Source organism: Phocoena phocoena, chromosome 1 (assembly GCF_963924675.1).
Source record: "Phocoena phocoena chromosome 1, mPhoPho1.1, whole genome shotgun sequence".
NCBI classification, from domain to species: domain Eukaryota; kingdom Metazoa; phylum Chordata; class Mammalia; order Artiodactyla; family Phocoenidae; genus Phocoena; species Phocoena phocoena.
The window spans coordinates 139,368,170-139,381,513 of NC_089219.1; the positions used below are offsets into that span (position 1 = coordinate 139,368,170).

Genomic DNA, 13,344 nt, shown 5'->3' on the forward strand with positions numbered 1-13,344 from the left:
TCTTGAGCCTCCTACGCCGCCCCTGCTCTCCTCCAAGGGGAGCGTACCAGGGAGGGAGCGCGCTGGACGCAGTGCGCAGGTGCGGCCTCTCTGCAAGAAAGGGGCGGGGCGGGGCGGATGAGGCGGGGGCGGGAGGGGGCGGGGCAGGAGGGAGGGCGGAAAGCGGTGCGGCGGGCAGAGGTAAGAGGCGATTGGTCCTCCTAGTGCGTCACGTGATCCCTAGGGGGTTTCCATAGAAACGCTTCTCTGCGGTCCAGTCTAGGGGGTCTTAGGTTGGCTGCGATGGGCACTGGGGGCGGGAGGCCTTGGCTTTGCTGCAGCCGCCGCCGTCAAGGACCTGTCATCAGGGTCCTGCGTAAGGCCCGGCTGGCACGGACTTGCCTGTGAGGTGGGATGGACTGGTTGCCGGACCAAGTCCCCTGCAGTTGGCCGGAGTATGAGGCGGAGTGATGCACGCCCAGCCGCCCAGCATCGTTCTAGTTGTCAGAGGCATCGCTTCGGACTGTGTGCTGCCCGTGGCTTCGTTCCCGAGCCGGGAGCCCCTTTCTCGGGGTTGGACCTACGCTGCGCGGCCAGCGGGAGGTCCCCAAGGACGGAGTCGAAAGGTCATATCTTATGTCAGTGCTGTGTAACAGCATAGCGGCTGCACCTGCAGAACTCGAATTAGGTAACGTAACCATTGGGAAGGAGGGGGAGGTGTCTGGGTAGGGGCTGGGGTCCGGTGGTAAGACTGGGGTGAACCTGTGGAATTTGGGGTAGGGACAGTCATTGACATCTTAAAATAGGTGGTTGTTTGGAGCAGGAATGGTAGAAAAGGGTAGGGGCGAGTTACACTCTCTGGCGCTGAGGGGAAATAAAATGTGTAAGGATTAGTTGAAACCAGACCTTTAAGATTTATCTTTATGGTTTAAGATTTATACGATCCCACTAGGCCAGATTTTTATTGTATTTGACATCTCCATTTATGAGAGCAAAGCTCTTATTGAGCAGGTAAAAAGCATTAAAACCGAGGAAATGGTAGTTGGATTGTGTGTGTAACACTGAAATACAAATATCTGCAGAATAAAATTAATTTGGACGTTTGTCAGGTTTAGTTTAATTTCACGTCTAGCAGAAGGCTGGCTGCTGCCCTAAGTACCTCAGTCCTTGGTTTCCTGTGCTGTAATTGAAAAGAGAACTGGGCTTAGAATCAGAAAACCCTGGCTCGTGTCTTGACTCTTCCTTCCACTCATAATCTATTGACTGAGGCACACCACTTAAAATTCTGAACGTCAGGTTCCTCACTGCAAAAGTGGGGCTAATAATGTGTACTTAACAAGATTGTTCTGAGGATTAAATACAAGAAAGTGTTTGAAACTCTAAAATTCTGCATAAATATAAATTGCATATTATCTGTACCATTGATTTTGGCACTAGTCTTATAAATTACTTAATGATATATTGTGTTTTATCTTGTGGCTGGAAGAGATAGATTCTAGAGGGCAGAGACTGTCTTATATTTCTTTTCTTTTTTTTAAAAATTGAAGTATAGTTGATTTACAATGTTGTGTTAGTTTCTGGTGTACAGCAAAGTGATTCAGTTATACGTATATATTGTATCTTCCTTTACATCTGACATAAAGCTAACCATGCAGAAGGTACTCAATACATTCAGGTACTCAATTATTCATTGATGAATGAATAAGTGTGATAGGCAGTACAGCTTGAGGGTCACACTGAGAATAATGAATCAGAAAGAAGAGGAAGAGAGATCTCAAAGTCAACCTTTGTTGGGCATATATACATACATATGTGTATATATATCTGTATCTATATCAATATGTATATACGTATACATAGATAGATAGATAGGTAGATCGCTAGAGACCCTTCAGGAATGGAATGCATCCTTTTTTCTTGGGAGGAAGAAGCAGTATGGCATTTTTCTTTTCCCAATTAAATTACCCTTCTATAAGAATATCATTTAAGTGACAGAAGTGACATTTATTTAAGTCAACACTCAAGTTACAAGCAAACACACTGCTAAAAACTCCCCCAAGGGCTGTCTTAAGACAGCAAAGGAAAATTTTCTACCTGTTGGTAATATTTATTTTACAAAGTTGTATACCAAAGTATCAGATCATTACTATGGTGAATGGCATTATATAACTTAGAATAAAGATTTGTTTTAATATTTTTTCTCAATCTTTTGCTAACTCTAGTAAGAGCTAAACAATATACTTGTTTAAATGCTAAGGATGATTGTACTTTTTGTTCTTCTAAATCAAGATTTTCTTTGAAGAGAAAATTGAACATTAGAAGCACATTTGAGAACAAATGGAAACAAGGATTCAAGAGCTAATACATCCCTTCTCTTACATTTCTGTTCTTTTGTATTAGGGCTTATTTAGGAAATTTCTTTATTCTCTTTTTTTAGAACTAGGAAAGAGCACCAGAGTAGAAATCAACTTAAGGGAATAGTGAGTGGAATTTTAAAAATCAAGTTGTTCAAGTGTATAATTGTTTTGATTGCTCAGAATTTTGCTCTGTATGTTGAATGTGTTAAATATAATTAATTACTTCTTAGCCACATAAAGCATATTACATTTGAGATGTAATCATGTTAAAAATATCCTTTTCCAATGCAGTATTTTTTATTGTCTCACAGTGGTAAGTACCTAGTGCCCAGTGGGTACTCAACACCTTTCCATCCAATGAATTAACCTGACAAGTTAATTTTGGAATCATATTTAGAGATAGAGCTTTTTTTAATGGATACATTAATTATCTCCCTACCCTCATTAGCTAATAGTTAACTCTATATAAAGCTTTAGGGAAATTTCTGTGTGTGTGTGTGTGTGTGTGTGTGTGTGTGTGTGAAGAAAGCAGTCCTTAATAATCTTTTAATTAGAAAATATACATTCTTCTACTTTCTTGCAAATTCCAAATTTTTATGTTGATCATGGCACTTAACTCATTTTAAGTAGTATTATTTTTCCTATTTTAATTTTTCAAATGAGTGCTTATCCCTGAAATAAAGGATCCATATGGTTTTAAGACATTTTATTTATTGTGGAAGTAACCTGGTGTGGTTACTAAAGTAATGCAGAATCTGAATTTTCTCAAGGTTAATGCTGCAATGGTAATATGTACCTCTTTCTGATTTTCTGTGATGATGCAAAGAGTGAAGGATCTTTTTAGTTAGAAAGGATTTTTTTTTTTTTTTTTTTTTTTTTTTTTTTTTGCGGTACGCGGGTCTCTCACTGTTGTGGCCTCTCCCGTTGCGGAGCACAGGCTCCGGATGCGCAGGCTCAGCGGCCATGGCTCACGGGCCTAGCCGCTCCGCCGAATGTGGGATCTTCCCAGACCGGGGCATGAACCCGTGTCCCCTGAATCGGCAGGCGGACTCTCAACCACTGCGCCACCAGGGAAGCCCTAGAAAGGATTTTAATGAAACTATCCTGTAATAGATCTCTCTTTTCAGATATTTTAAACCAAGTACTTTACCTACTATATGCTCTTTCCCCCAAATTTGTCAATATTTATTAATTAACAAACCAAAACATTGAATCCTGTGCACTATTGTTTTTATTATTTGAAGTGGAAGTGAACTCAATGTTAATCAAACATGTCAAAAGTATTATAAATATAAAATAAACAATTTTCAGTTCTGGTAATGATAATTTAATACCACTGTTCTCTAGCAACATAATTATTACAATATAAAAATGCATGTTATCCATAGACTATGCTATGGTTTAATGCTTGTACTTAATATCCAAATGAACTGGTTCAGTGTTGAAACACTAACCTTCAAATCTTTGGGTTTTTCTTTGTGATTAATTTTAGCTTTACATAACTTCATGATTACACACTGAGGTAGAGCAGACAGGGTGAACTATTTTATGATAGGACCTTTATTCTTCAAAGATTAAAAAAAAAATTTAAATCTGTACTTTTATCTCAGGAAAAAAGTTTAGAGCTCAATCAAAGAATAAACCTTGTTTTTTAAACATCCTTGTGAATGGGAATCTTTCTATTTAAAAATTTTTTTACCTATTTATGATAATATAAAGGAAAGCTATGGGTTTAAAAGTTTACTTATTCTGTATTCTTTCCCATTCCTGGGGTCTCTTATTAATGCTAACTGTTGTCTTAAAGCTACATTTATTGTCACAATATAAATCATAGTATTTGAAGTAATGTTAATTTACATCTTTTCCAATATTTATATAACATTTATTTTTTTCTTATCTTGTTGCATTAGCTAGATGCTCAAAAACAGTGTTGAAAAATTGGATAGTAGGCTTCTCTTCTTTGTTTCTATTTTAATGGAAATGTCTTTGTTATTTTACCAGTTTTTATTTCCTATTTCTTTGTGATTTTTAGGAATGCTGAAATTATCAAATGTTTTTTTGGGGAATCTAATGCTAAAATCTTATAGATTTGGATTTTTAAATTTGTGAATGTGATGAATTATATTTTTTCTGCATTAAATCATTCCTACATTTCTTGAATAAACTCTATTTGACTATTTTAATTACTTCTTAGATTTGGTTAGTTTATATTTTGTTTACACGATTTCAGAATCTATATGTATAAGATTGGTCCACAGTTTCATTTCTTTGTGCTATCTTTATCCAGTTTTGATATTAGGATTAGTCTAGCTTTGTAAGATGAATTGAGAAGATTTCATCATTTTTTCTATGCTCTGGAATAGTTTGAATAATAGAAAATTACCATGCTGTTTTTTTCTTTGAAAGTTGTAGAATGTGCTTACAAAATTATCTGGGCTTGCTCAGATTTTTAGAGGTAGATCTTTGATCATCTTTATATTCTGTGGTTATTGACTTGTTTGGTTTTTTTTCTCCTTTTGAGTCAATTTTAGAATTCATATTTTTCTTAGTAAATCATGCATTTCATCTAGATTGCCAATTTATTGGCAAGAAGTTCCACAAAATATTTTGTACAATTATTTTAATATCTTCCATGACCACAGACATATTGCGTTTCTCATTGCTACTATTAACTATTTAAGCAAAATCAACATATTTTTCTTCTTCCCCCCAACCTGATTATCACAAGTTCTAGTAACATATCTTTACTTCCTATAGAAAGTAGCTATCTCAGACTTATAAGGTTGATAAAATTTGAAAGATCCTACATTTTCTATCCCTTTCTACTGTCTATCCTTATTCTGTTAATATTTTATGAAAAATAACAACCACTTAATGAGTGTTTACTGTGTTCTAGACACTTGGTAAATAAGCTCTTTACTTATTTTATTTAATCTAGGGCCTAGGAATTAGTGTTCCCATATTATGGATGAGGAAACTAAGGCTCAGGGAGGTTGTGTAACTCAGCCAATGATGCTCAACTAGCAAGTGGCAGATTCGTATGGGAATTATGTCTACTTTCAGTAAGTCTCTTAATTCCCAATTCTACTACTTACCTTTTGCTAAAAATAAGGGTATAGCTAAGTACTGAGAGTCTAAATAAACGCACACAATAGCTTGAAATAAACTATAAATTGTGAGCTTTAAAAAACTTATAATGATTTTTAAAAAATATATTTGGTTTTCAGATACTCCTGTGAGCCTTCCACACCTTATCTCAGTATTTTGAGACTAGACATAGAGCTTGTTACCTAATATTTAGTCTGCCACAAAAGATGACCTTTGTGTGTGTGTGTGTGTGTGTGTGTGTGTGTATGGAGAGATCAGTAGGTGTCAATTAGTAATTCCACTTAATTTTTTAAAAACTGTGGCAAAATACACATAACATACAATTTACTATCTTAACCATTTTAAAGTATACAGTTAAGTAGTATTAAGTACATTCCATTGTTGTACAACCATCACCACCATCCATCTCCAGACCTCTTTTTGTCTTGCAATACTGAGACTCTGTATCCATTAAACAATAATTCTTCATTCCACCCTCGCCCCAGCCCCTGGCAACTACCATTTTACTTTCTGAGATGATAAATTTGATGACTCTAGGTACCCTATGTGAGTGGAATCATACAGCATTTGTCTTTTTGTGACTGGCTTATTTCACTTAGCTTGATGTCCTCAAGATTCATCTACGTTGTAGCATGTGTCAGAATTTCCTTCCTTTTTAAGGCTGAATAATATTACATTGTATGAATATGCCACACTTTACCCATTCATCCACCAGTGGACAGTTGGGTTACTTCCACCTTTTGACTAATGTGAATATTGCTGCTTTGAATATGTGTGTACATATATTTTTCTGAGACCCAATTTTCAATTCTTTTGGGTTTATACCCAGAGGTGGAATTGCTGGATCATTTTTTTGTTTTTGTTTTTTAAGGAACCAATTCTACTTAATTATTTAAATAGGGTAATAAAGCAATGTTCCCAAACCTAAGGCCTCTGATTTGGTATATCCCTGAGAGTCAAGGACATCCAAGGTAAGGCAATCTCAGGACTTATGTTTGTTTTGAGGTCCTGGGTAACAAGGAATGGGGATGGGGAAAGTACCAAAACTCTGGGGTCTAGAACCTACTTAAGTTCTCCACCCCAGCCCACTCAGCCTACCTAGCTGCCAGAGTCTAGAGGGTGCCCATTGGTACACTAGTTTGAGCAGGATCACAGAAAAGCCACAGGACTGGTACTAAATAGATATTGATTTTTCCAGCCTTTATAGTGAGTCCACATTATTATTATCTTGAGAGGCATTAAAGCATTGTGATTAAGAACATGGGTTCTGGAGCTAGACCTCCTAGGTTTGACTCTCAGATCAGCCTTTACTATTTGAGCAATTACTTAAGCTTTCCTTATTTGTAAAATAGGTACTATAATAATAACTACTTCATAGAATTATTGGGAGGATTAAATGAGTTAATAATTTAAGTACTTAGAAAAATGCCTGACCTATAGCTCTCACTAAATGTTAAGTAGTAATAATATTATTTTTAATTAGTATAGGTTACCATTTGGCTTTCCTTAAAACCCTTGGAAACAAGATAAATAACATTCCTTTGTGGTAGTTAAACTTTTCGGATTGCATGCACTATGAATCAAGAAAAGATATCTAATATCATTTTAAAGAGATAAGATTTGCTCCCAGGTTACCACTATTAGATTGTAGCTTGATGAAATATTAACATCTATAGAAAATCAATACTAGTCATGATAGGAAATGGTTATAGAGGTTTATGTTTTTTCTCACAGCCTTGGCCCACCTAAACACTGTCCAGGCGGCAGGTGCCCTTGTGCATATCTCATCGTTTCATTCCAAGTGGCAGATGTCTGTCCCTGGTAAACAGAGTCTGACAGCACTAAACATTAGAATCACATTATGAACTCCTCTAATCCACAGAGCAACCTTCTTATTATAGTTTGGCTTTTCATGTAGCTTATCTACATGGAGAGACTGTATAGGCTGGACAACTTGAACATCTGGTTTCATATCCAGTTGTAAGTCTCACTGGAAATCAATTAGCTTTCTGCTTTTATATGTAAATCTTGGGAGTTTTGTTAATCTGGTCTGCCCGTGATTTATAAATCCATTTTCTCTATAATGACTGAGTACGTGGTGGAGCCTACAACGGTGAGACCCAAACCCTGCACCATGTTTGATTCACCAAGGAAATGTTCCCCTCCCCCAGACTCTCATCAGTTTCTTGGGACCTACTCCCCTGCCTCTTTTAGATCAGCACACCACTAGCTCCTTTAATTTATTGGCTTGTATTTTCCTTATTGGAATTACCATATGTGTGGTGGTAGTTATAATTCTTTGCTATCACCATTGCCAGTTTGCTGAGGAAAGGTGGAGCATTCCAATTTCTACTCTTCCCTAAATCCCTGGGCCAGCTTGACACAAACAAGAATCCGTTGCATGGTGAGTAGAAAGACCTGATCCTTGCGCCGTAAGAGCTCACTCCATGGAACTATTGCTTTGATATGTGCCATCTTAGAGCAAAAAGAGCTCAAGGGAACCTTAAAGATGAGCTAGCTCATATCTCTTGTTTTACAGATGAGGAAATAGAGACTACTTGCCTAGGGTCATATATCTTTATGCTCTTTTAACAGTCTCTTGTCTAAAGCTTGACTTTATTGGCCGGGACTCATGATCTATCAGTAACATTCTTCTTCCTAGCCCCAGTCTTATCTAACCAGTACAAAAATTTAACTGTCAAAAGCACTTTTCTTTCCTATTGTTTTGGCAACATTTCTCCCTTTGTTATACACAGCTGATATCCAGGCTTACATTTGAAATACAAATTCGTCATAGATTTCACACTATGTTTCTAACTAGATCCTTTGTATCCTGAATGATACTGTGGTCTTTTTGACCACTTTGGAGACACATCTCATATTAACTAATTGGATGTACTTTTTGTTTTTGTTTTTGTTTTTGAGGAGCCCACAAGGCAAGAAGTTTCAGAGCTGGCTCCCCAGGCCCCTCCGACTTGCTGACGCTATTAGCTGAGTCACCCACCTGGATCTGTCTACTTTTACAATGATCAGAGATCCTGATTTTGTCATCTTAGGCTCTTGCTTTAAAAAAACTCTACATCCCAAGTTGTAGACACATGATTTCATGATCCAATAATAAACTTCAACAGTACCTCTTTAAATAATAATTACTGTATACCCACAATATAATTATATTCTAATAAATCTATAAAAAATTTCAGGTTAACAATAGAAATTCCTTTAAAAATTTTATTCATGTTTATTTTAATCACAATAGAGATTTCTATTGTAAACATTTTTCTTTTCTTTTTTTTTTGCGGTACACGGGCCTCTCACTGTTGTGGCCTCTCCCGTTGCAGAGCACAGGCTCCAGACGCGCAGGCTCAGCGGCCATGGCTCACGGGCCCACCCGCTCCGCGGCATGTGGGATCTTCCCGGACCGGGTCACGAACCCGTGTCCCCTGCATCAGCAGGCGGACTCTCAACCACTGCACCACCAGGGAAGCGCAGCATTTTTCTTTTCTCCCCCTGCCCCCACTTCTTCCTCTCCCTCCTCCGCCTCCTGCTCCTTCTGCATGGAGTATTATGCACTTTAAGTTTTTTCTTCTAATGGCAAAACTATCTTATTAGCTTAGCATTCATTTTTACACATATTAAGAAAATATTTAGTAGCAAGTTACAGATGAATACACATTTTTCTTGTAATGCATTCTTACATATTTCTAAGAGGGGAGTGAGGCAGCAAACAGTTAAACGTAAGCAAGGTGCTTTAATGTACATGCTCAAAGGGTTAGTCAAGGAGCACTTCTTAGAAGTGTGTTTTGAACAAGATGTTAAGAGACAGTATAGGTGTGCACTGATAAAAAAGAAAGGTGTCAGAATAAAAGGGAAGTAAAACAAATTATGCATTGGGAAGCTATATCAGAAAAGGGGGGAATGGATTCTAACAAAAAAAGATGTTCATTGCAGTATGATTAAGCAGGCACTTGGCTGGAATGGAGAAGGAATGTTGGGGAGTGGCGATTGGTAAAGTTATTGAGATGTAGATTCACAGTCTTGCTACCCACGTTTTGCCTGGCTACTGTGCCAGACCCTAAGGGAAAACCAAAGAGGAGAGAGAGACAGTGCTTGATCTGCAGGAACCTACACTCCTGCTGATAAGACAGAGCAACAGGAAGGTAGAGGAGGAACCTTAAAAGCCAGTAAGAGTGGCTTGGATTTTATGTGGTGTGTGATGGAAGGCGTTTTGGAGACTTTCATGTATTATCCTGCCTCTATTATCTGCTCAAGGGGGAAAGATCAAACTGAACAGGTGGCTGGTTTCAAAAATCAATTTTGACAGCTATATCTAATCAATTAGCAAAAAGAGCTTTTCTCCACACAAACTATTTTGAACCATTTTAGAAAAAAAAAAAAAAAAAGAGCTGCCTAAAATCTGTCCACGGTTAACAATTAATGGAAAATCACTGATTTGCCTTTGCAGGCAGCACTTAATGTCAGTAACTCAGGCTGTCTTCCAGTTTTGCAGTAAATTTTTATACCAAAACCAATTTAGGAAGCTATTTAGTCCATGGGCTTCTTTAGTCAAAAGGTGATGTGGGTAGTGTAGAGTAATGACATTTTCTTATCCACATCAGAATATTAGCAAGTTACTAATGGCTCCATTTTGATACTGTCACTTTTAAAATACAGGAGAGAGATCAAGTTGCTTACGGAAACATTGTGGATTATGTTAAAAACAGTGTTGCTTTATAATAGTTGAGATAATAAATAATTCAGGTTTTGCTTTTAGTGTATCAGTTTATCTCCATCTTGGATCAGACCTAAAAGAGAAAGTTCCCAGATTTCTGTTGCCTAGCTAATCAAGTCCTCTGGTAGTAGTTTGGTCTCTTGTTGTAGGAATGCCAATTTTAATTTTTCCCTTTCTTCTTCTTCTTTTTATCTGCCTCTTTGCTACTAGCAAACTGTTCGGTGATTTCTACTCTCTCCACTGGCGTTACAACGGGAGGCATCCTGAGATCATTGGTTTCCTGGAATGATATTTGAGGCATATTTAAGTGCTTTACGATATTCCTGGGTTTATGTAGGTTTTGTCCTACATGGATTGGTGGTAGGTTTCTGAAAGGCACCAGTACAAAAATGACAGGAACCCTGGGGTCTAGGGTCAGATTGGGTTGCAGTTGTCCACTTGTCACTTGAAAAGACTGTCTGGGAAAGACATTGTTGAAGTGGTAGCCCTCTAAAGCTGCCTGAGCTCTTATGTTCTGATTCTCTTTTGCCTGGGGAAGAATATTGGTGAAATAGGGTTTCACCCCTGTTATGGCATTGATTTCATATGCATTGTGCCTGTCTGCCAGTGCTCTCCCGGTTAAAATGGGCTGGAAAACAGTCGCTCCAGACATGCCACTCACAAAGTTGTTGAGGAGATAATGCCAAATCCCACCACTTATTGGGCTCAAAGTGACCTGCGGCCATAAACTGGCCAGGCTCCGGAGAGCTTCACGGTTCCACGCCGAGGCAGGAAATTCAGCCTCAGTATGATAGAGCTGAGAAAAGTAAATACTAAGAGTGACGTCTGGATACATTACCAGGAAATTGTACATTTTGCTGATGCAGCAATGGTTAGCTTCATTGCAAGGGGAGTTGCTGGAATACAGAATGATATGCCTAATGCCGTCGTTATTGTGTATGGTGGAGTCAAAGAAACCATTCATCTCAAATAACATTGATTCCGGATGGGTATCATTCCCAGTGCAACTGCTAGCATGGCCCTTTTGCACCAGGCTTCCAGAAGAAGTTTTTAGTTCATAGAATGTGAGGTGTTTTGTTTGAGGATATGTTGGTCCATAAGGGAATCCAAAAATCTGACAAAATTCTGTGTAGGGAACTCTTGCTTCTTCACCTGTCCGAATATGGTAAGGACAATTAGAGCAATCGAGAGAGAATCTCAGCCAGTAATAAGGTTTTACTATTGTTCCACGATTGGCTAGGTATTCCTCATATAAGGGCTCCATTACTCGTTTTATTGTCTTCTAGCTGCAACCCTAAACAAGGAAGAGAAATTATATATAAAACCAATGCAGGGAAAATGAAAGACAATGCATGAATCTATTGAGCCATACTTTTTTTTAAAGGAATTAGCCTAGCAACTATGGTAGCATCTTTTTTTTTTTTTTTTTTTTTTGTGGTACGTGGGCCTCTCACTGTTGTGGCCTCTCCTGTTGCGGAGCACAGGCTCCGGATGCGCAGGCTCAGCGGCCATGGCTCACGGGCCCAGCCGCTCCGCGGCATGTGGGATCTTCCCAGACCGGGGCACGAACCTGTGTCCCCTGCATCAGCAGCGGACTCTCAACCACTGCGCCACCAGGGAAGCCCTATGGTAGCATCTTTGATTCTAAAAGATAGTGATTTATAGCCATAGATTAGAAAGTTCTGGATTCTAATCCTGAGGATTAGACAGATCCTGGGTAGGAGACAAAAAAGAAAGGCACAATACACTTTTACCTATTCCATAGATTCTGAGGCAGTAGAGCAAATGGGTTAACAGTGCAAGTTCTAGAAACAGATTGTCTTGTTTCAAATCTAGGCTCTGCTGCTTACCAGCTTTGTGACTTTTGGCAAGTTATAGAATGTCTGGGAGCCACAGCTTCCTTCTCTGTAAAATGAGGATAAGAATAGAACCTATCTCACAAGATTATGTCAAGGATTGAATGATGGAATAAATATAAAATGCTTTATTATGTGCCTGACACATATTAAGGACTCGATACCTATTAGCTCTCAGTAGTAACAGTATAAATCCCCCAGGTTATCATGATTCCGGTTTATGACAGTACAGAGAAATAAACAGGGGTTTTGCATTTTGTTCATAATATTCTTCCTTTGATTCTTTTCTGAATATGAAAGTATCTAATATATTGTGTGGAGGTTTTGAGTGTGCTTGCATTTAAAATCAGCTATTTCTTCAAATCACTGGCAATAAGTTGGAGGTGGTTTTCTTTTGGGGAATAGAATCTTAGGGTCTATTTTGCTTAATGGTAAAGACTTCTTGGAGAAGTGCCACTTGAGTATTCTTTGGGTTGTGGACCCTCATTCATTGACATTTGAGAGTTTTATTTCCAGTGGGTGGGTCTTATTAGAGCATTTCGGAAACTTTACTATTCTGGAAAGCAAAGATGATTCTTCAGGATATTCCAAATAAATAGCTTCTTGGATATTAAGCCCCCAAAGTTAAGATTTTAAGTAATGATTTTTCCTTTACAAAAATATCCCTTCAGTATCATTGTTCCTAAGCAGCAGCCAAGGGCATTATAATATAGTTTTAGAAACATTTTAAAGTAACTTTTTATTTTACAAGTATTACGTGTTTCTTTTGTAGAATATTTTTTAAAATGCTGGTACATAAAAAAAACCCTCATACCACTTTGTATCAGTTTACATTCCCATCACTGTTAACAGATCTATTCCCCCCAGTCTTTTTGCTGTGTATGTTTGCAATGCACAACATAATTAAACCATGTGTTATACTTTGTTTTCTCACTTTGTATTATGTCATGAGGGTTTTCTTCAAAAAACACAATGTTCATGGCTATTTTATCACAAAACGATAACAGGTTCTTTCCTCTTATCATTATTATAAATAATACTTTGATGAACATTTCTGTAAATAAATCGTTCATGTCTCCAATTCTTTAATGTAGAGTACTAAAGGTTGTATTATTAGACCAAGCTGTGTCAGGTTGCTTCCTAGGATGATGTACAAATTTTGTCACTGTCTCCCAGTGTTGCTTATTACGCCCTTTGTCAATTTGAGAAGTGAGCATCAGTATCTCTTTATGGTTATACTTTGTACCTTTTCAATTCCTGGTGAAAAGGTACAAAGTATACCTTTTTACACGCTTATTGGTCTGTAGTATTT

General features: G+C 37.9%; 1 protein-coding gene across 1 annotated transcript; it reads right to left on the bottom strand.

Annotated features, from left to right (window-relative positions):
- Nucleotides 1-10,336: 10,336 nt before the first annotated feature.
- On the bottom strand, nt 10,337-11,440 carry APOBEC4 (apolipoprotein B mRNA editing enzyme catalytic polypeptide like 4). The gene has a single exon (XM_065871008.1). The coding sequence runs from the start codon at nt 11,438-11,440 to the stop codon at nt 10,337-10,339; it is 1,104 nt and encodes a 367-aa protein (XP_065727080.1).
- Nucleotides 11,441-13,344: the final 1,904 nt, after the last annotated feature.